Raw genomic sequence first — 23,300 nt, forward strand, 5'->3', positions numbered from 1 at the left:
ATTTTTTTGTGAAGAATCAACAACAAGTGGGACACAATCATGAAGTGGAACGACATTTATTGGACATTTCAAACTTTTTTAACAAATCAAAAACTGAAAAATTGGCCGTGCAAAATTATTCAGCCCCTTTACTTTCAGTGCAGCAAACTCTCTCCAGAAGTTCAGTGAGGATCTCTGAATGATCCAATGTTGACCTAAATGACTAATGATGATAAATACAATCCACCTGTGTGTAATCAAGTCTCCGTATAAATGCACCTGCACTGTGATAGTCTCAGAGGTCCGTTAAAAGCGCAGAGAGCATCATGAAGAACAAGGAACACACCAGGCAGGTCCGAGATACTGTTGTGAAGAAGTTTAAAGCCGGATTTGGATACAAAAATATTTCCCAAGCTTTAAACATCCCAAGGAGCACTGTGCAAGCGATAATATTGAAATGGAAGGAGTATCAGACCACTGCAAATCTACCAAGACCTGGTCGTCCCGCTAAACTTTCAGCTCATACAAGGAGAAGACTGATCAGAGATGCAGCCAAGAGGCCCATGATCACTCTGGATGAACTGCAGAGATCTACAGCTGAGGTGGGAGACTCTGTCCATAGGACAACAATCAGTCGTATATTGCACAAATCTGGCCTTTATGGAAGAGTGGCAAGAAGAAAGCCATTTCTTAAAGATATCCATAAAAAGTGTCGTTTAAAGTTTGCCACAAGCCACCTGGGAGACACACCAAACATGTGGAAGAAGGTGCTCTGGTCAGATGAAACCAAAATTGAACTTTTGGCAACAATGCAAAACGTTATGTTTGGCGTAAAAGCAACACAGCTCATCACCCTGAACACACCATCCCCACTGTCAAACATGGTGGTGGCAGCATCATGGTTTGGGCCTGCTTTTCTTCAGCAGGGACAGGGAAGATGGTTAAAATTGATGGGAAGATGGATGGAGCCAAATACAGGACCATTCTGGAAGAAAACCTGATGGAGTCTGCAAAAGACCTGAGACTGGGACGGAGATTTGTCTTCCAACAAGACAATGATCCAAAACATAAAGCAAAATCTACAATGAAATGGTTCAAAAATAAACATATCCAGGTGTTAGAATGGCCAAGTCAAAGTCCAGTCCTGAATCCAATCGAGAATCTGTGGAAAGAACTGAAAACTGCTGTTCACAAATGCTCTCCATCCAACCTCACTGAGCTCGAGCTGTTTTGCAAGGAGGAATGGGAAAAAATGTCAGTCTCTCGATGTGCAAAACTGATAGAGACATACCCCAAGCGACTTACAGCTGTAATCGCAGCAAAAGGTGGCGCTACAAAGTATTAACTTAAGGGGGCTGAATAATTTTGCACGCCCAATTTTTCAGTTTTTGATTTGTTAAAAAAGTTTGAAATATCCAATAAATGTCGTTCCACTTCATGATTGTGTCCCACTTGTTGTTGATTCTTCACAAAAAAATACAGTTTTATATCTTTATGTTTGAAGCCTGAAATGTGGCAAAAGGTCGCAAAGTTCAAGGGGGCCGAATACTTTCGCAAGGCACTGTATATAAACTAATTTATTCTTGAAGAATATAACTTTTAAATGCCCCATGAGCTTAGTTCAACTGTCGTACCCAATCAGAAACCAAAATATAAGCTTGTTTTACTGGAAACAAAAGCTGCATTGCCTCAAAATATGCTTAAAGTTTTGATATATTGGTAATTCCTTGCATCAATAGTGCCGCCTATGAATTTATGAGTGGTTACATTTCTCCAGGCCCATCCCTCAGCTATTACCAAAACAGAGACGGGTGGCTTTGTTATTGTTTCAACTAACGATTGCCCATTTAAAGTTTAAAAGAAATCCTCATATGCATGATGAAGTCCCACAGTGGTCAAAACAATCTTAATAAGTAATGGGAGCTTTCCAACATATTATATTAGTCTCCTTTTTCTGTACGATACAAAAGTGCATCAGAACACAGATTTAGGTCTGCTTTAAATGCAGTTCTGTCATTGTATGAAAATTAAATAGACCATTTCTCTTTACAATTTTCATTTGCTGATAAGAAATTATAGCTATGTGGGGTAGTAAACGAAAGCTTGGCAGCGGTAGGCTACATCTGATAAATTGACTCGCCACTAGGTATCGAATTCTATAATCTAGATATTGCCATTGCACTGTTATCACAATGAGTTAAACCACTGTCTAGTTTCCATAAACAATCTTTGAGAAGGGTGAAACAGATTGATTTGACTGCACTAAAGAGTATGATAAAATATATTTTTATATGAATTTCAGGAATAATATAATAAACTATAACTTAGTTCATCCTATTCATGATGCTTGAGTATGTGTCACACCTTGACCTTAGTATTCTTTGTTTTCTTTATTATTTTGGTTAGGTCAGGGTGTGACATGGGTGATGTATGTGTTTTTTTTCATATATAGCGTCACGTTCGTTTGTTTAAGTGTTCTTCGTCTTATTAAAGAAGATGTATTCATCTCACGCTGCGCCTTGGTCTCATCCATTCAACGAACGTGACAGAATAACCCACCATAAAAGGACCAAGCAGCGTGAATGGGAGGAACAGCGCTTAATGGAGAAATGGACCCGGGAGAAGGACAAGTGGGTAACAACCTGGGAGGAGATAGAGAGGTGGTTGATCGATCCAGGGAGAGTGCAAGAGCCTGCATGGGATTCTTTGGAACAGTGCCAGGAGGGATACAGGAGAATGGAGGAACGGCGAAGATATAAAGGTACACGGCTTGCACGGAAGCCCGAGAGGCGGCCCCAATAAAAAAACAATTTGGGGGGGGGGGCACGAGGAGATTGGTTGAGTCAGGAGGGAGACCCAAGCCAACTCCCTGTGCTTACAGTGGGGAGCGTGTAACTGGTCAGGCATCGTGTTATGCACTGATGTGCTATTCTAGCCCGGTGCGCTCTATTCCAGCTCCTCGCATTGGCCGGGCTAGAATGAGCATCCAGCCAGGAAGGACGGTGCCGGCTCAGCCCTCCTGGTCACCAGTATACCTCCTTGGACCAGGATATCCTGCGCCGGCTTTGCGTACTGTGAGTCTGCACAGCCCAGTGCGTCCTGTGCCAGCTCCCTGCATTTGCAGGGCGAGTATAAACATCCAGCCAGGACGGGTTGTGTCAGCTCTACACTCCATACCTCCAGTACGCCTCCATAGCCCAGTACGTCCTGTGCCTGCTCCCCGCACTCGCCCTGAGGTGCGTGTCCTCAGCCCAGTACCACCAGTGCCCCCCCCCCCCCCCCCCCCGTAACGCCCTGACCTTAGTATTCTCTGTTTTCTTTATTATTTTGGTTAGGTCAGGGTGTGACATGGGTGATGTATGTGTTTTGTCCCTGTCTAGGGGTTTTGTTTGTCTGTTTATCGTTGTCTCTGGGAACCATATTTAGGCAGACAATTTCCTTGGGTATTTCGTGGGTTATTGTCTGTGTTAGTTGCCTGTGTCTGGACTTATCATATGAATCCTACAGACGAAGAACCATATATGTGACATTTACAAAAAAAAAGAGATTTACATGAACAATCATTATTGGACACCCTTTTTCTATAGTGAACCGGTTTCACAAGCTTTCCACGCGCTAATTAACAATAATTTTAAATTTAAAGATAGGCTCTCGTGGAATAACCGTTTATGTGCACCACTCAGAATGGACGGACAAGCGCACAACCTTTCTGTTGCTGATGAAAATCGCAGAAATGTGGGAAAGAAACGTAAAACAAAACTAAAAGAATGGAAAGACAGGCAAAGGAAGATCTTACGGGATGCGGGAAAACCCTATACAAATCGTAAGGGTCAAGAAAAAACTGGGAAAAGCTGTCCAAAAGAGGTATGTGGAAGAACCGTATATCAAACAATCAAGATAGCTAGCTATAGAGCACAGTAACTAACATGTATGTTGTGGGTTGTCTAATTTGTAACTATAGAGAAAACATATTAGTTAAAGTTCGTTGGCTAATAACTCATACATTATCGTTACAAATGTTATTGCTAGATTATAGAAGAAACATAGGTAGCTACTTTTTCTCGATCCACCGGATGATTCGACATGGCTACAGTAGCTAGCTAGTTATACTGTATCCTGCAGGGAAGAGCGTGTTCCACGACGTGCAGAAAGGAGTGTGGAAAGTGACTGATGAGCGCAAGCTGCATCTGTTCAACAGTTTCTACACTGTCCCATACGAGAAACAACAAGCGTTGATTCTCTCCGGCTTAGAACAGGTTAGAAATAAGACAAAACGCCTATTATTATAATAGCTATATTGAACACTTGCATAGTTTAACTTTGACAGTAATGATACGTACATTGACGTTAACTCTAAAAGTGCTGTGTTACACAATGGTGCAATACAAACTCATTCTGTGTATAGATTGGGAGTGTTTTGTAGTTCTATGGTATGTTCACATTGAGGGCTTCATTTTAAATGAGACTAAGATTTCATGACTCAACTTTTAAGAAAAGTAATCAGTGCTGAAGTTGATAGACCACCTTTAAATGAACCTCCATACAAATGAATTAACTACATATTGCATTTAAGTTATTTACATGAAGGGCATCTGTACTTGAAAGTACTTAAAACATCATATCAGGTGTTAAAAAAGGACATCTTACAAGAGTCATGCAAAATGTCACATATACTGTTCTTCCACAAACTGAAATCATCACTGGAGATATACTGTTCTTCCACATTCTTAAAATGAAAACGGCAATAAAAAAAGTATTTTTTGAAATAACAAAAAAATATAAATTGTTGTTGGAAGATATGGGTATGGTGAATTATTTGTCAACCATAAAACACCTAATGTGGTACACACAATTAATAATATAAAAATAACTGATTATCTTAAAATGGAAAAATTGTCACATATATGGTTCTTCGTCTGTAGGATTCATATATAGCGTCATGTTTGTTTAAGTGTTCTTCATCTTATTAAAGAAGATGTATTCATCTCACGCTGCGCCTTGGTCTCATCCATTCAACGAACGTGACAGTATGACTTATACACCAACACAAAACACTTTTTTTTGTTTTTTGCAAGAGTGCAATGTGAAATAGAAAATATTAGACATATGTTCATAAATGTTATGATGGGTTAATTTGAGCAATTAGATAGTAATCAACTTCGTCACAGAGGCACGAAGAAGGCGTGGAGACGCGAACAGCTTTCATATGATAACAGGATGTGACTTCCTCTCATCACGTTATTGTAGTGTTATGATGCTTGACTTCACTCACTCATTCATTCTCTCTGAGAGATGCCCTATCCACAAGACCCACGTACAAGGTAGTATGGACCTTTCTCAGAACTGTTTTCCATTGTGTACTTTCCACATTACGGTAAAATACATAATTTGCACGTTATACATGACTTATGCATGTTTTTCCTGGTTTAGCCCTACAGACTCATGCTAAGATGAAGCTTCTACTGGCACTTTGTGCAGTTTGGAACATCATCCAACTATCAGAGGGCTGTTCTTCTGGAAGTACTGTACAAGATTCCATTGTACTGTCCATTTTGTTCATGTTCAGATTTATGTCCAGGAGTAAAAGATCATAACATAGGGTGTGTTTCTTCCCAGAAATGACAGATCGACTCGCCTGTGTATCTGATTATTGGTTTACAATTACCTGTACTTTGAACATCACTGACGAGCCTGCAGATATCAACAACACCCACTACTGGTTGAATTTCATCTGGCCTGATGAAGCTGGGTGAGCCTTATTGTGTGATGATGACGGATTCTTATGTTATGAATCTCTTGGTTCTGTCCATTGCATGAAGTGGAGAGACAAATACGCAACAATTAAATGAGAAAAAAATGATTATGCTGAGGATAAATAATTACTAATATCATTTGAATCACAAAAATCATGAAAATGTTTTTCCACAGGAACACATTCAAATGTCCACTGGTGGAGATGGGGGACAGTTATGGTTGCACATTTGTGGCTGATTTTGATGAGAATGTAAGGTATAACAACGCTTCATTTAATAGCGTGGACTGTTTCAATGTACGTCTTTGTTATAACATTGACTGCCAATCAAACTATGATAACTTGACAGACTTCGAACCATCCAAAAATAGTAAGTTCCCTGTGAAGATTATATTGATTTGCAATTCATGGAAAATTGCATGAAATAATTATGATTGTGCAAAATATATTTTTCTATAGCTGACAAATAAGTGTAATGACTAACTCTTTGTCATCAGTTCAACCAACAGCTCCAAGTCATCTCGCTGTCCAGCGGACTTCAGAGGGTTACAAATGCACTTGGCAAAGTGGATATGAACACCATCCTTATTTAACAGAGTTCCATTACCAACTCTGCTTCTACAAATACCATGGCGATAAGGGCGAGGTAAAGTGCATTGTAATAGAAGTCATGCTTCAAGGTCTTGTTAAAGTCAATGGTTGTTTGATTAATTGTTTCCTGGATTTTTTTCCTCAGGGGTTTTGTGTGTCCCCTCAAAACAAATCTATTTTAATTGATAGATCTGGACTTAAGCCAGATACCACATATGTTCTGAAAGTCAGATCTGAGCTATATAAGTCCTCTGGATATAAAGGACAGTGGAGTCCATGGAGTGCATTGGTGCAATTGAGGACTGATGCAAAGGAAGGTGGGAGAGATCTGCTTTGGAGACAAACTAGTTCAAGCATATCACTCTTACCTATCAGACCAATTAGTGGGAAAAATATTTTAATTTGGCTGCTTCTCTAAACACAGCCATTGATGCATATACTATGTTTCTCCTTCAGCAGAACCAACTATAGTCCTTGTCCTCAGCAAGTTTGTATTTCCAGGTTGTGTGATTGCTGGAGTTCTGTTGTTTGGATTTTACAACCCCACTCTAAGGTAACGGTCTTCTTCAGAAACCCATACAAATACTTAAAAATTGTGTCATGAGAAAGCGAGGCTGATTTGGAAGCACACACACAAATAATTTATAATCATTTTTGCCATAGAATGAAGATAAAATCTTTCTATGATGTGCCAAGCCCAGCCCCTTTATTCCAACCTCTCTACAAAGATTATAACAAACATTTCCAGGTAAAGTCGACTAATTAATTATTTCCCCAAAGTGGTCCTCATAACATCTTCAAAATGGTCCCTGGGATAGAGTTCACACTTTAATAGTTTTTTCTCTATAGGACTGGCTTGAGTCAGAGTGCAATCTGATACCAACATACAAACCAGAAGAGTTCCTGACCATCGATACTTTGATTATTGAGGCCAAACCTATAGCAGAGGACCAGGACTGCTCAGCTTCAACACCATATCCCCTAGCACAAGTTCACACTCCCTATGTTGGTCCCTCAGTGATGGACTGGGTCTGCAGTCACAGTCCAAATGGAAATGGTCCAGGGGACATCCCTTACACCCAGCTGCCCTGCTCTCCCCTAGAACTCCAGTTTGGAGCGATGGTCACCTCTTTCTCTCAGGACCCTTCGGTCACCTGCGAGGGGGACTCTGGATGCGAGGACTTAACACTCAGCCCAGACAGCAGCTTGCCTAATAGTCCTGTATCTAGTGAGCCAGAATGCACCTGTACTGATTACTGTGTCCTACACGAAACCTCTAAAGGTTTTATCCCCACTGTTGTGCCCAAAGAGGTCTCTCATCCCTTGAAGAGTTATTGCATAGAGGGACCAGGTAAGGAGGAAACCTGTGCCACTGAGTGAAGTTACCAAATGTTACATCATATGCCAATAGGACAGACAGCCTACCTCTTGGGTTGTGAAAATGTACTGAGCAAGGGGTGTTATAGTCTTTATAATTGCCTAAATGACATAATGTTGTCTTACGATCATTTGCAGTTTCTTATTTGTAATTCTGATGTAGAATTGTGTATACTATACTGTAATGAAGTGTGTTTTGTCTGTTTGAAATAAAGTACATTTTTGAATTACTATATCAATTGTGTGATAGCTTAAATAGCTATTTTGGACCAGTTCATTTCATAATTTGTATGCACTGATGGCACTAGAGCCATTGATCCTTCAGTATGTGAGAACCACCAGAGGACGCTGCGACTCAACACTTGCTACTATCTATAAGAGAAATTGGCGAGGTGCAGTTTCTTGGATGAACACTTTCAGCTATATGTAATATTTCGAAAGTAGTTTAATAATCCTGTAATTACTATGTCCTTTAATTTGTCTTGTATTACATACTTGTTCGCGATTGTAAATAAATTAATACATTGACGTATGGTTTGTGTCGTTTTCTATTTCGCAAAACAGTGGATGAGTAGCTATAGTTATCAGAGGCAATTGCAACAATATATATGTATAGCCCACCAATGGTCTTCAACTTGCTTCATCTTTCATTCTTAGTGCAATTTCAAAACATATGCGCGTGCTACAAATGAACGAGAGTAAAATGTTTTGTTGTGATATGACGTCACGTTTCGGGACATGAACCCAGTATGTAGCTAGCTTGCTTTAGGACTTCCATGTCAGCAAGTAATCACTGGCCAGATAGTGAGTATCTGCCTGTGTTGCATTAACTGTCAGTTGGTTGTGGTAATGGTGAAAGTCAGGCAATGGTGACCTTATACTACTAACGTTAGCTAGGCAGTTTAGCGTGTGCGGGTAAGATTCACTTTCATGTTCGGTGTTAGGTCTAACAGTCAGCAGCTAGCACTGGTACTAGCTAACGTTAGCTACATTTCTACCTTAGCACATCCGTGTGTGCAGATGTCTTCTCAAATTTGTCTTGCAAAGATGTCTAATTGACAAACCAACACTTTTCAAACTGTGGCAGCCCTAGCCGACTAAACTCAACGATGATGGAGTTGAGCAGCGTCTAGTTGTGGGCGGACTGGAGTTCCGAGTTCAGTTTTTTTTTTTTAAATACTACGGATTTCCGCACCCAAAGAATAGTCAGCATTTACAAATGACATTGTCCTGTGTAAATGCGGGCTATTCTTTGGGTGCTGAAATCCGTCGTTTTTGTATAAAAACGTTATTTTATGTGACGTCGGCTCTGCAGTCTGCCCACGCTAACGTTATTTGGGGCTCAAATAGATCATACATCGTTGAGTTTATTCGGCTAAATCTGTATAGGCCTATGCTTCTGCAGCCATCTCTTTACATTACTGTAATGTTACATCTAGAAGGATTGTTAATTTAACATAGCAATGTTGTTGGTTTTGGTTATCTGCTAGGGTATTACCACCGACCTGTGCCATAAAGGTCAGACCTCTTGGCAGAGGATGTAGGCCAGGGTGCCCCACCTGGCCGAATTTGACTCACATTTGATTTTATTTGCCCCACCCTCCCAGTGTTCTGAGCAAGATGATTATTATTATTTTTTTAATTGTTGGACATAAAAGACTGTTAACAAAAGCAAATTAGCTCCAAGTTATTTTAATTTAAGAAATCTGTTCCAAAGTATTCCCACACACAATAGCAAGATACACTGTATTTGATCGTATACAAATGTCAGCAAGGTTTGAAATGATTATGTTTTAGTCAAATATATCTGTTTGGGCTTCTTGCGGTCAATTTTTAGTCTACAAATTGTTTGTAATTATGTCTCGGCCCCCTGACCACCCGCACAAGAAAGGAAACTGAATCTAGTTCCCTGATGGAGACTAATTACCCACACACATACAGAAGGCTACAGTCCTCCTGAGAGCTGTAATATTATAGGGTCATATAGTACCACAGTCATTATACCCATAAAACCTAGCGGTCAAACAGAGAAACGGTTCCAATTGTTCTTCCATCATTCATCATTCTTCCCATAGAGGATTTTAGAGACACAGGCTTACCCTGGCGTGACGTTTTGATAACCGTGTCGATCTCTCTAGGTCTAGGACAAGGTGACTTTTATCAATATATTCGCCTGGATTAACCCCCCAAAATTGAAATGCTAATTAGCTGCTAATGTGGCTATCTTAAATAACTACAAATGCCATGATGATCTGGGCGAGACTGCCGAATCGAGGCAAAGGTAAGAATCTCTGGATTACCTATCTAATGTTAGTTAAATGTAGTAATTAATAATTCGGCTACGTTTCTTTAAATTGACAATTCTGTGAACTGTCTTGTGCAAGTTTTAAATTGACCTGTTAGCAAAGGTGTCAGCTAGAGATGACGTGTAGGACCTTTCGGGGATTTGTAGTTTTGCATGTCTACTTTGCTGCTAATTAGCATTTTTTAATATGAGAGTAAATAGAGCTAGAAATACACTACCGTTCAATAGTTTGGGGTCACTTAGAAATGTCCTTGTTTTCCATGAAAACATGCATGAAATGAGTTGCACAATGAATAGGAAATATAGTCAAGACATTGACCATGGTTATAAATAATTATTTTTAATTGAAATAATAATTGCATCCTTCAAACTTTGCTTTCATCAAAGAATCCTACATTTGCATCAATTACAGCCTTGCAAAATTTGCCATTCTAGTTGTCAAGTTGTTGAGGTAATCTGAAGAGATTTCACCCCATGCTTCCTGAAGCACCTCCCACAAATTGGATTGGCTTGATGGGCACTTCTTACATATCACACGGTCAAGCTGCTCCCACAACAGCTCAATAGGGTTGGGATCTGGTGACTGTGCTGGCCGCTCCATTATAGACAGAATACCAGCTGACTGCTTCCTCCCTAAATAGTTCTAGCATAGTTTGGAGCTGTGCTTTGGGTCATTGTCCTGTTGTAGGAGGAAATTGACTACAATTAAGCGCCGTCCACAGGGTATGGCATGGCGTTGCTAAATGGAGTGATAACCCTCCTTCAAGATCCCTTTTACCTTGTACAAATCTCCCACTTTACCATCACCAAAGCACCCCCAGACCATCACATTGCCTCAACCATGCTTGACAGATGGCGTCAAGCATTCCTCCAGCATCTTTTCATTTTTTCTGCATCTCACGAATGTTCTTTGATCCGAACACCTCAAACTTAGATTTGTCTGTCCATAACACTTTTTTCCAATCTTCCTCTGCCCAGTGTCTGTGTTCTTTTGCCCATCTTAATCTTTTCTTTTTATTGGCCAGTCTGAGATATGGCTTTTCCTTTGCAACTCTGCCTAGAAGACCAGCATCCCTGAGTCGCCTCTTCACTGTTGACGTTGAGACTGGTGTTTTGCGGATACTATTTAATGAAGCTGCCAGTTGAGGACTTGTGAGGTGTCTGTTATTTTAAACTAGACAGTCTAATGTACTCTAATGGACACCTCTTGCGCAGTTGTGCACCAGGGCCTCGCCTCCCACTCCTCTTTCTATTCTGGTTCTAGCCAAATTGTTCTGTGAAGGGAGTAATACACAGCGTTGTATGAGATCTTCAGTTTCTTGGCAATTTCTTGCATGGAATAGCCTTCATTTCTCAGAACAAGAATAGACTGACGAGTTTCAGAAGAAAGTTCTTTGTTTCTGGCCATTTTGAGCCTGTAATCGAACCCACAAATGCTGATGCTCCAGATACTCAACTAGTCTAAAGAAGGCCAGTTTTATTGCTTCTTTAATCAGAACAACAGTTTTCAGCTGTGCTAACATAATTGCAAAAGGGTTTTCTAATGATCAATTAGCCTTTTTAAAATAACTAACTTGGATTAGCTAACACAACGTGCCATTGGAACACAGGAGTGATGGTTGCTGATAATGGGCCTCTGTACGCCTATGTAGATATTCCATAAAAAAATCTGCCGTTTCAAGCTACAATAGTCATTTACAACATTAACAATGTCTACATTGTATTTCTGATCAATTTGATGTTATTTTAATGGACAATTTTCAAAAACAAGGACATTTCTAAGTGACCCCAAACTTTTGAACGATAGTGTATATATTGATAAAAGTCACCTTGTCCAAGAGAGATTTACATGGTTATCAAAACATCACGCCGGGGTAAGCCTCCACGAAACACAGCCCTTATTTTAAGTGTTTCTAAAATCCCTTATGGGAAAAATGAATGGTAGAAAACGATTCGAACCATTTCCATGCTTGACCGCTAGGTTTTATGGGTATTATTACACCTCCACTGTGGGGCTCTATGGATAAGCTTGAACACAAACATTTAAAGAAGCTCTCTTTCTCACCTAGGCAAGACGTGTCACAACAGGAAACTACAATGATCTTAATCTGTTCATAAAATAATGTTGTTTAAAAATACAGATTCATGACCTTGTGTTTAAGTTTCCTAGAACACAGGTAATTTACGTTTATTGGCTTGTTTACTGCTTTGGAGGTTAGACTAGGCTATGATTTCCTGTCTCTAGGACAGATGGCTTTGATTGTCCCAGTTAATTATTAACTTTTTTGTTTTTACAGTAAGAGCTGTTTTCTTCTAAATTGTACATTTCTATGTGCAAAGGGACATACCCTTCTGGTTTCTGTGGTTTATAGTTTTGTCATGGTGTTGTTGGAGCACTGTCTTCTGTGGCAGGTGTCTGGAGTGGAAAGTACCCTACACCAGGGATTATCAACTAGATTCAGTCACAGGCTGTTTTTTTTCTTTTTTCTTGAGTGGATGGTCAGGGGGGCAGAAAATAATAACAAATTATTTGTGCACCAGATTCTACTCTGCTGAAATAGTATGTGCATTACACTATTTGCATTCTAAAGGTATAATTCACAGGTAAGACCAATTTCACTATGTATTATTAAGTTTGACATAAACATGATTTTTTAAAATATTTTTGCATCTTTGAATAACTTTTAATGGAAGTTTTATGTTTCTTGTTTAGAAATTGTGGGCTCTATTTTCGGCTTGCGCTAAGGAGTTGCAAGTGTCGAAAGCATGTTAGACAGTGTTCGTTTGCAATTTCGTCATGTAAAAACTGGCGCACAATTGATTTATTTATCCAGTCAGTCAATAAGTAATATAATAATACTCGTAGGAAAGGTTTTTATCTTTGGCTCACAATCTGTAGATACTATACGATTAGAAAGGTTCAAAATGTATGTAAAACATCACAGCACAATTGAAAAATATATAGCACTTGGAAACCAAACGAGAGTGGTTTATGGTGATAGGTGGGATGGGCAGAGCGTGGCAGGGGGGTGGGATTAAAGAGTTTATTTTTAGTCATTATTATTATGTGATCATTTGTAGACTAAAAATGTACCGCAAGAAGCCCAAACATTGAAATTATTATGTTTTATTCAAATATACAGTACCAGTCAAAAGTTTGGTCACACCTACTCATTCAAGGTTTTGTCTTTATTTGTACTATTTTCTACATTGTAGAATAATAGTGAAGACATCAAAACTATGAAATAACACATAAGGGATCATGTAGTAACAAAAAAGTGTTAAACAAATATAATATTTGAGATTCTTCAAAGTAGCCAGCCTTTGCCTTGATGACAGCTTTGGACACGCTTTACGTTCTCTCAACCAGCTTCACCTGGAATACTTTTCCAACAATCTTGAAGGAGTCCCCACATATCCTGAGCACTTGTTGGCTGCTTTTCATTCACTCTGTGGTCGAACTTGTCCCAAACCATCTCATTTTGGTTGAGGTCGGGTGATTGTGGAGGCCAAGTCATCTGATGCAACACTCCATCACTCTCCTTCTTGGTCAAATAGCCCTTACAAATCCTGGAGGTGTGTTGGGTCATTTTCCTGTTTAAAAACAAATGATAGTCCCACTAAGCGCAAACCAGATGGGATGGAATATCGCTGCAGAATGCTGTAGTAGCCATGCTGGTTAAGTGTGCCTTGAATTCTAGATAAATCAGTGACAGTGTCACCAGCAAAGCACCATCACACCACCTCCTCCATGCTCCACAGTGGAAACCACACATGCGAAGAACCTCCATTAACCTACTCTGCGTCTCACAAAGACACGGCAGTTGGAACCAAAAATCTCAAATTTGGACTCTTCTACCGGTCTAAATTCTACCGGTCTAATGTTCATTGCTTGTGTTTCTTGGCCCAAGAAAGTCTTCTTCTTATTGGTGTCCTCCAGTAGGGGTTTCTTTGCAGCAATTCGACCATGAAGGCCTAATTCACGCAGTCTCCTCTGAACAGTCGATGTTGAGATGTGTCTGTTACTTAAACTCTGAGAAGCATTTATTTGGCCTGCAATCTGAGGTGCAGTTAACTAATGAACTTAATGAACGTATCCTCTGCATCAGAGGTAACTCTGGGTCTTTCTTTCCTGTGGCGGTCCTCATGAGAGCCATTTTCATCATAGAGCTTGATGGTTTTTACACTTGAAAAAACTTTCAAAGTTCTTGAAATGTTCCGCATTGACTGACCTTCATGTCTTAAAGTAATGATGGACTGTAATTTCTCTTTGCTTATTTGAGCTGTTCTTGGTCTTTTACCAAATAGGGCTATCTTCTGTATACCACCCCTACCTTGTCACAACACAACGGATTGGCTCAAATGCATTAAGAAGGAAATAAATTCCAGCAATTAACTTTAAAAAAGTTAATTGAAATGCATTCCAGGTGACTACCTTGTGAAGCTGGTTGAAAGAATGTCAAGAGTGTGCAAAGCTGTCATCAAGGTGGCTACTTTGAAAAATATAAATTATATGTATATTTTTTGTTGTTGAATTTTCCCCCTTTTTCTCCCAAATTTTGTGGTATCCAATTGTTAGTAGTTATTATCTTGTCTCATCGCTACAACTTCAGTACGGGCTCGGGAGAGACGAAGGTCGAGAGCCATGCGTCCTCCGAAACACAACACAACCCAACCAAGCCGCACTGCTTCTTAACACAGCACGCATCCAACCCGGATGCCAACCACAGGGGTCGCTAGTGCGCGATGAGACAAGGATATCCCTACCGGCCAAACCCTCCCTAACCCGGACGACGGTAGGCCAATTGTGCGTCGCCCCATGGACTTCCCGGTCGTGACAGAGCCTGGGCTCGAACCCAGAGTCTTATGGTGGCACAGTTAGCACTGCGATGCAGTGCCTTTAGACCACTGTGCCACCCGAGAGGCCTTATAAATTATATTTTGATTTGTTTAACACTTTTTTGGTTACTACATGATTCCATATGTGTTATTTCCACAAATAACACAAATAACCGGGCTCCCGAGTGGCACAGCGGTCTAAGGTACTGCATCTCAGTGCTTGAGGCGTCACTACAGACACCCTGGTTCTATTCCAGGCTGTATCACGGTGTAGGCCGTCATTGTAAACAAACATTTGTTCTTAACTGACTTGACTAGTTAAATAAAGATTACATTGTAAAACATTTAAATAAACATTTCATACTTGATGTCTTGACTATTCTACAATGTAGAAAATAGTATAAATAAAGAAACTCTTGAATTAGTAGGTGTGTCCAAACTTTTGGCTGGTAATGTATATTTCAATAAAACGTTATAATTTAAAACATTGCTTACATTTTGTATACGATCAAATATACAGTATCTCTATTATGGGTGGTAATACTTTGGAACAGATTTCCAAAATTAAAAATCACTTGGAGCTGATTTGCTGTAGTTATTAGTCTTTATGTCCAACAATTAAATACTTTTTTTTGGGGGGGGGGGGGGGGGGGGGGGGTGTTGCTCAGAACTTGGGGGGCAAATAAAATTAAATGCAGGCCAAATTTGGCCCGTGGGCCGCCAGTTGGGGAACCCTGCCCTACACAAAAAAACTGGATAGGTGCTGCTAGGGCTGGGCGCCATACTGCTTGTGTTTCTGTTGTTTTGATGGTTGCTTCTCTCAATGAACTCATTCACCAGTGTCTCTAAACCTTGTGTTTTCTGTTTCTGTAGCTTAAGTCAACGATCACTTAGCCTAATAAAAGTAATTAATGAAAGTAACTTGCTACCATATTTTCATGATTGTCCCAGGACAATATTCTATAAGATAAACAACAGCTATTAATGTTTTTAAAAATATATATATTTAACCTTTATTTAACTAGGCAAGACAGTTAAGAACAAATTCTTATTTAAAATGACGGCCTAGGAACAGATTTAAGCCTTGTTAAGGGGCAGAACGACAGATTTTTACCTTGTCAACTCGGGGATTCAATCTAGTAACCTTTCGGTTATTGGCCCAATGCTCTAACCACTAGGCTGTCTGCTGCCCCATGCTATGTTGTTGTCTTAGGTCTTTCTTTATGTAGTGTTGTGTTGTCTCTTGTCGTGATGTGTATTTTGTCCTATATTTTTATTTAATATATTTTTAATCCCAGCCCCCGTCCCCGCAGGAGGCCTTTTGGTAGGCCGTCATTGTGAATAAGAATTTGTTCTTAACTGATTTGCCTAGTTAAATAAAAAAGCATGGCAGCAACACATGACAACACAGCATGGTAGTAACACAACATGACAACAATGTGGTAGCAAAACAACATGGCAGCAGCACAAAACCGGGTACAAACATTCTTGGGCACAGACAACAGCACAAAGGGGAAGACGGTAGAGACAACAATAGATCACGCAAAGCAGCCACAACTGTCAGTAAGAGTGTCCATATTGAGTCTTTGAATTAAGAGATTGAGATAAATCTGTCCAGTTTGAGTGTTTGTTGCAGCTCGTTCCAGTTGCTAGCTGCAGCGAACTGAAAAGAGGAGCGACCCAGGGATGTGTGTGCTTTGGGGATCTTTGACAGAATGTGTTGTATGTGGAGGATGAGGGCTGCAGTAGATATCTCAGATATTAAAGACCCTTTCTCTCTTGGAGTCTTACTTGAATAATGAAATGGTAATTATAAGGCATTGGAACAGCACCTGTAGTCATGCGTGAAAAAAACCCATAAACAAGAACTCTCCCTGTGCGGAAGCAGCACGCTAGTTTATCAGCTGTGGGTTACTCGCTGTATGGTGGTTTTCTTTGTGTGTGTGTGTGTCTGTGTGTGAGAGAGGGGAGGGCAAGTGTGGTGTAGCTTTGTTGTTTTGTTATGTGACTGTTGTTTTTCTGTCTCTGTACATCCTTTAAGGTATGATGCCGTTCCTATTCTGTCCAGCATCATCCTGTATTCCTCCCCTCCACCTTCTATGGTAAGAATCACCTGGACTCCAGTTTGTTCCTCCACCTAGGAATGGAGGGCCCTCAAGCCTCCCCAACGCTTGGAAAGCAGCCAGAGGACTTCAAATTTGGTCGAATTCTAGGAGAAGGCTCCTATTCAACAGTAAGTCCTCATACATTTTCTATGGTGTTGTATTTTGTGTGTGGGGCTTACAGATAACAGTTGCAGTCATATATTAATTACTTTTATTTTCTATTGTTGGTAAAGGGTTGATGGATTGTTAGAAAAATATATTTGTTGATTGCAAACTTGTTTCAGGTTGTGCTGGCAAGAGAACAGGCCACAGGGAAGGAATATGCTAGTAAGACCCTACAAATTTGTTTTCTCTTGTTGCATGATGCTGATGATCATCAAGTGGCATTCAAATGACTGTCCTGGGTTCTGCTTATAACTTAAATGCATTTTTGCTGAACAATAATGCTCTTTGAAGTGAGGAAACTGGAATTTGATTCAGTCATAAACACAGAGTGAAGCATATCGGTTTGAATTGTGTTTCAGTGAAGATTCTGGAGAAGGTGCACATCCGGAAGGAGAACAAGGCACATTGCGTGACGCGAGAGAGGGATATCATGTCAAGCTTAGACCATCCATTTATCGTCAAGCTCTACTTCACATTTCAAGATGCGAAAAGGTTGTGTATCCTTTGAAATGATCAGAACATGGGCTACTTCAAGACTTTGACATAATATCTGGCCTCATCTATTTTGTGATCTTAGTACCATTATCCTTAACGGCCTCCTGTTAGATTTTGGCATAAGCTATGCAAGAAATGGGGAATTACTGAAATACATTCGCAAAATAGGCTCCTTCGATGAGACGTGCACTAGATTCTACTCTGCTGAAATAGTATGTGCATTACAGTATTTGCATTCTAAAGGCATAATTCACAGGTAAGACCAATTTCACTATGTATTATTAAGTTTGACAAACGTTCATTTATTTGATATTGTTGTATAATTTTTTTTAATGGAAGTTTTATAATGTTCCTTGATTAGAAATTGTGGGTTCTATTTTCGGCTGCCGCTAAGGAGGCGCAAGTGTCAAACGCCCGTTAGTTTGCAATGTCGTCATGTAAAAACTGGCACACTGGCATTTTCTAGACCTAATGCCAGGTTCGGCAATTTACCTGACTAACATCAGCTCGCTTGCGCTGAGTAAACATTCAAGTGTTTTGCCCTCTGCTTTTTCATTATTCACAATACACATACTTGCATACTATATAAGCATTTACGAGAATCTGCCGAGCACATAGGTAACGATACAATCGACAGGAGCCTAGTATTTTGTATAGACGTGCAAATGCTATGGTAAAGACACTTGAGTTGAAAATATACTGCGCATCCTAAAACACACACACATATGCCTACCGGCGTACTTAATTTCACTTGTTCCAAGTATTGATCCCCAGCTCCAAAGAGTGCCTCTCATCTGGTTAACAAAGACGCACTCCTCCAAACATATTGAAATGATTCAGTCCTATAATGCAGTATCAATGGTAGGCCTAAGCTATATTTCGCTTATTGAGGACGTGCCTCACACATACAATACAATTTACAGGAGCCTAGTCATTTTTTTTTATTCAGGAAAAGTTTGACGCATAAAGACATAAGCTAGGCTCATTGAAACCAATTAAAACAATGTTGACTTCCAACACTCCAAACATAGGCTATTGAGCAGACTCGTTACTGTAGCCTATGCTATTTAATAAACTTTAGTATCAATCCAAAATGGACCAGGACGAAATAATATTCTGTGCCTCCAGCCGAATTGGAAGTGATGACAACACAGACTGTCAATAACCAACAGAACTTGAGACAAACGCATGCCGTATTAAGCCATGGAACGCATTGATTGGCCAGTGAGTGGCCAAGCCCTCGTCACACCTACAACTTGTTCATTCTTCAAAACCCAGCCCTTTTACGCCACTGCCAGCTATTGTAGTTATAATTCCGGCTGTGAAAATGGCAAAAATATTTCTAACACACCCCTGAACCTATTGCGCTATCGCCAGCGCTTGGATTTACCACTGCATTAGGTTTGTTAAAATGTCATGATATGAATTCTATTTGAAGGTTTTAAGTGCTGTGGCTTTTTCTTTACAGGGACCTCAAACCAGAGAATATTTTACTGAATGAGGACATGCACATTCAAATAACAGACTTTGGAACTGCAAAACAACTCTCATCAGATAGTACACAAAGTAATTTAACACATATTGCTTTGTCTTTGTGTAATTTTCCTCCAGTTTGTTGATAGACTAAGTACAGTACATGTTTGTTTACCCCTTATCGTATTGCGGTTAACTTATCTATCTATACCTCTCTAAAGGCTAACAAAATAGTTTTTGTTATTTATAGGAACATGCACAATGGTCTCTATGGGCTTCATAGATATGGAGGCAAATTATAGCAAATTGCTAGTTATACAGTGCTCAGAATATAATTTTAATAGGTCAATAGTGCCATTTTAAGCACAATTGAGTAAAGACATCTTCAGTGAAGGTACCAAATGTGTCATGTGAATAATTTGTCCATACTTATAGTTCATATGATTGTTTTCTTTTGCAGACAGAGCAAACTCCTTTGTTGGAACAGCTGAGTATGTTTCTCCAGAACTACTGACTCAGAAATCTGCCTGCAAAAGGTAGTTTCACTCGAATTCATTCAGTACCCTGATTTGAATCCAATATTCAAGTGATCTGTGTAGTTCTCTGTTACTGTATCACTTCTAGCCTCGCTTGCCATGCTTTATGCAGCCGGGAACAAGACTGGTGTATTTCTGGCCATGTTCACATCACTATTATAAAACCCAACACTGAAAGAAGTTACCCGAATCTGTCATGTTTTCTGGTGTCTTTTAGCTCTGACCTTTGGGGTTTAGGCTGTATCATCTACCAGTTGGTAGCAGGATTGCCGCCATTTAGAGCTGGGTAAGTTGCGTATCATACATTATTGTTTTCCTTTTATTCAGGTAAAATATTTGAGAAGTGTCATTGTCAGGGGCTTTGCAGAAGCGCACTTTGTGATTTGGTAAACAATGTAGTCTATTTGTTATCGCTGTCTAAAAACAGTGTGTGAAATAACAGGAAGTTATGGCTGTGGTGTTTATGACTTGTTTGTGTATTGAGTGCCTGGAGGCTTGAAGAAACCCCAGTCACTCTGTCACATGGCATCAGCTTCATGGTTCAACTACAAACCAACACATTTACCTCAAAGCCCTTTCAAAGGCAAGTACAGTGACAGTTGTGTATACTGTATGCGTCTTCCACTTCCAGGCAATCAAGCCCCAAAGAAGACATCAATATGACACAAGTTCTAACATGTGCCTTGCACTCTCATATGATCTTCTGTCTGTCCATGTGGTTGATGGTGTTATTTGCTCACCAGGAATGACTACCTGAAATTCCAGAAGATTATTAAACTGGAGTATGAATTTCCTGATAAATTCTTTCCTAATGCGAAGGATCTAGTGGAACAGCTGCTGGTGAGTCTAATCATATGAATTATTAAAATACATTCGAATGTTGTTCCTCAGTTCCATACTATGACCCAATGAGTGTCATTATTAACTAAGCATTGCTTTATTTTTGTGGTAGTGCTTGGATCCCTCCAACCGATTAGGTTGTGAGGAGATGGGTGGGTACAACCCTCTCAGAGCCCATTTTTTCTTTGAGTCCATCACATGGGAGAACCTTCACCTGCAGACACCCCCCAAACTCACCCCCTACCTGCCAGCCATGGCTGAGGATGATGAGGACTATTATGGAAATGTAGGTTTTCCCCTCTTCTGATTAATGGTTGACACAAACCCTTGTTGACATATTGTTTCCCCAATATGTCAAATTGGCGTGTCCTTGTTTTGTAATCTGTACTGAAAACACCCTGATCATGATGTGGTTCCATCTACAGTATGATGACCTCCTCAGCCAGTTCAGCAACATGCAGGTTGTCCAGTCCAGCACCTTTCAACCACTGTTTGTGGCCAACCCCAGTCCCATCCCCAACTCCAACCCCGCACAAAGGCCCAACAGCAACATCGAGCAGTACATTCATGACCTGGACAACAACTCCTTTGAGCTGGACCTGCAGTTTTCCACTGAGGTGAAGCAGCTACTGCTTGAGAAGCAGACAAGCAGAAACCCCTGGTAGGCCTGCAGCGATGTACTCGTGAGCAAAACATGTTTTTGTGGACAGAGTGTCAGAAGACTGATTAACTGTCAATATTATCTCACCATAATATTGACACATATTGTAGTTGATGATCTCATGCTCATCTGTTGGGATTCCTATGTTTACTTACAATATTTACACAATTCTATGTTTGATATCTTGTAAACATTAAGCACTTTACCTAAAGACAATACAACGCCAACAATAATATGATATACTGTGAACTGTATCAAGAAAGATTTGGGGAATTAACTTTTTTTTATGTATTTAAGGAATCAGTTTGTTGAGAATAATTTGATCCTCAAGATGGGACCAGTGGACAAAAGGAAGGTAAGGATTTATGTAATCCTAAATTACTGTGCAGTAATGTTCTATTTTTCAGTTTAAAGGGGAGGAGTGAATGTCTTGATACTGTACTCTTCCAACACCAAAGCAACATACTGCCCTCCTCTGGCAGTTGTTTGCAATTTCTGCCAGGAATCAATTTGGGACATCTTGAACCATTATTTCTTTACCTACAGGCAATGGATTTATTTTGTATATCTGAGAATCGCTCTCTGCTTTTACAGGGGCTGTTTGCACGTCGGCGCCAGCTATTGTTGACCGAGGGACCACACCTTTACTATGTGGACCCAGTTAACAAGGTTTTGAAAGGAGAGATCCCCTGGTCCCCCGCACTGCGCCCAGAGGCCAAGAACTTCAAGACCTTCTTTGTCCATACAGTAATGAATTAGTCTATTGCAATTAATAGCTCAACTTTAGCTGACAAAACTCACTTTATAAAACTATCAGTAACAGTGACCTATCCTCCTCTTTGCAGCCTAACAGAACATACTATCTGATGGACCCGTGCGGGAATGCTGACAAATGGTGCAACAAAATTCAAGAAGTGTGGCAAAAGATCTATAACACGCATTTTAACTCATGCATGTAGGTTGGGTACACTATCTTTTGAAGACAGGTCTTACCCTGTAATGACAGGAGACAGAGAACGAAGGTGTTAATTCATAAATGACGGAAAACACCTAGCTGTAATGTAGCTTACAAGTCGGTTTCCCTATTACTCCACACATTTGATTTGTTGTAGGGCAGCAGGTTCAGGGCATGTTCCATTGTAATGCAGAATTTGATACATTCAGCTGGATCTAAAGCCATTCTGGTATAGAAAGGACCTATTATTCAAGGAAGTAGAATGGCTATTGCAACTATTCTAACTGATGATTTGTTAGGCTTGGATGGCCTCATGTCTGACATGGTGGCCTTGGTACTCTTAAACTATTTGTCTTCTATAGCAGAGAATAAACTTTGGTCAAACCACATGGGCTGGTGTTGCTTTAAAAAATAGGAGTTGACTTGGATGTTGGTTGAACAGTTCATCAAAATTGCAAAGGAGAATGTTGTAGCCTGTTTTTGACTGTTCTCATTTCTGGGAGAAGTTGATTGTAAATGTTAGACAGATATTTTGTTTGTTTTTTTCTACTGACCATTGCTGTGATTTACAAAATGGGATGCAAGTAAAGTGTAAGATGTATATTTTGTATTTGTTTTAGGCTTCTATCCTTTGCTGATTAATCCTCGTGTTATCCAAACAGTTCAAATGTGGTAATCATTTGGATAATGTCCCGGGTCCATGTTTACATCATTTAAATGTAAATCAATTGAATGTAAATAGTTGATAATGGTAAATTATGATATTTTGCTACTTTTCGTTGTAATCTATATTTTATTTATGGATGGTGACATGGTTATGTTTTACATAAATATATGTGGGCCTGGCCTATTTTGTTGTGTGCAAGTTTCAAATGGTTAATTGGAAGAATGCAGCATATATATAAGGTGGCTTGGTAATAAAAGCATGTGGGATTTTGGCAAACGTCCTGTATTTATTTATACTTAGTTTGGGTGAAGGCTCAGTATGATTATTTGGGGACCAAACCTTTTTTGAAGTCTTGAAGCTCCAACTGCAAAAATGATTCTTATGAGAAGGATGCAGGGAGTGGGGGGAGGGGTCATCACTAGCTTCAGTAGCTACAAAGTTATAAACCCCGCCCATTTCTACAATTTATTATCTTAAAATTTTATTTTAAAGTTAAGCTTAGCTTTAAAAACACTGCTATACTTATGTCTGACCCTAACCTTAAATTAAGACCAAAAAAT

The 23,300-nt window shown here is 39.8% G+C and overlaps 3 protein-coding genes across 7 annotated transcripts in view; 2 read left to right on the top strand and 1 right to left on the bottom strand.

Annotated features, from left to right (window-relative positions):
* The window catches only part of LOC139364734 (lysine (K)-specific demethylase 8), a 491,082-nt gene extending 470,295 nt beyond the window's left edge, over nucleotides 1–20,787 (bottom strand). Inside the window, exon 1 of the mRNA XM_071101752.1 lies at nucleotides 20,783–20,787. The gene's annotated coding sequence lies outside the window, so the exon portion shown is untranslated. The remainder of the gene's footprint in view (nucleotides 1–20,782) is intronic.
* On the top strand, nucleotides 5,243–7,702 carry LOC139423558 (interleukin-21 receptor-like). Its single transcript, XM_071175150.1, has 9 exons — nucleotides 5,243–5,300; nucleotides 5,410–5,499; nucleotides 5,596–5,728; nucleotides 5,908–6,101; nucleotides 6,229–6,377; nucleotides 6,468–6,639; nucleotides 6,779–6,875; nucleotides 6,986–7,070; nucleotides 7,172–7,702. The coding sequence occupies exons 2-9, from the start codon at nucleotides 5,430–5,432 to the stop codon at nucleotides 7,700–7,702; spliced, it is 1,431 nt and encodes a 476-aa protein (XP_071031251.1). The 5' UTR covers nucleotides 5,243–5,300; nucleotides 5,410–5,429.
* On the top strand, nucleotides 8,269–23,016 carry LOC139364733 (3-phosphoinositide-dependent protein kinase 1-like). Of its 5 annotated transcripts, none has more exons than XM_071101748.1 (14): nucleotides 8,269–8,503; nucleotides 16,885–17,076; nucleotides 17,233–17,275; nucleotides 17,473–17,610; nucleotides 17,720–17,864; nucleotides 19,077–19,174; nucleotides 19,542–19,617; nucleotides 19,835–19,903; nucleotides 20,361–20,457; nucleotides 20,570–20,743; nucleotides 20,883–21,118; nucleotides 21,416–21,473; nucleotides 21,713–21,865; nucleotides 21,964–23,016. In XM_071101748.1, exons 2-14 carry the CDS (start codon nucleotides 16,987–16,989, stop codon nucleotides 22,075–22,077), a joined length of 1,491 nt encoding a protein of 496 aa, XP_070957849.1. In that variant the 5' UTR covers nucleotides 8,269–8,503; nucleotides 16,885–16,986; the 3' UTR covers nucleotides 22,078–23,016. The 5 variants fall into 5 exon arrangements, with proteins under 5 accessions (XP_070957849.1, XP_070957850.1, XP_070957847.1 ...); XM_071101749.1 differs by lacking the exon at nucleotides 8,269–8,503 and adding an exon at nucleotides 12,026–12,181; XM_071101746.1 differs by lacking the exon at nucleotides 8,269–8,503 and adding an exon at nucleotides 12,369–12,608.
* Nucleotides 23,017–23,300: the final 284 nt, after the last annotated feature.

This window comes from Oncorhynchus clarkii, chromosome 13, assembly GCF_045791955.1.
Source record: "Oncorhynchus clarkii lewisi isolate Uvic-CL-2024 chromosome 13, UVic_Ocla_1.0, whole genome shotgun sequence".
In the NCBI taxonomy this organism is placed as follows: domain Eukaryota; kingdom Metazoa; phylum Chordata; class Actinopteri; order Salmoniformes; family Salmonidae; genus Oncorhynchus; species Oncorhynchus clarkii.

Coding starts and splice junctions, on each gene's coding strand:
- LOC139423558 (XM_071175150.1), top strand. CDS start 5,430: ATGAAGCTTCTACTGGCACTTTGTGCAGTTTGGAACATCATCCAACTA. Junction 5,500..5,595: donor AGAGGGCTGTTCTTCTGGAA/GTACTGTACAAG, acceptor GTTTCTTCCCAG/AAATGACAGATCGACTCGCC. Junction 7,071..7,171: donor ATTATAACAAACATTTCCAG/GTAAAGTCGACT, acceptor TTTTCTCTATAG/GACTGGCTTGAGTCAGAGTG.
- LOC139364733 (XM_071101748.1), top strand. CDS start 16,987: ATGGAGGGCCCTCAAGCCTCCCCAACGCTTGGAAAGCAGCCAGAGGAC. Junction 17,865..19,076: donor TCTAAAGGCATAATTCACAG/GTAAGACCAATT, acceptor TTTTCTTTACAG/GGACCTCAAACCAGAGAATA. Junction 20,744..20,882: donor ATGAGGACTATTATGGAAAT/GTAGGTTTTCCC, acceptor TTCCATCTACAG/TATGATGACCTCCTCAGCCA.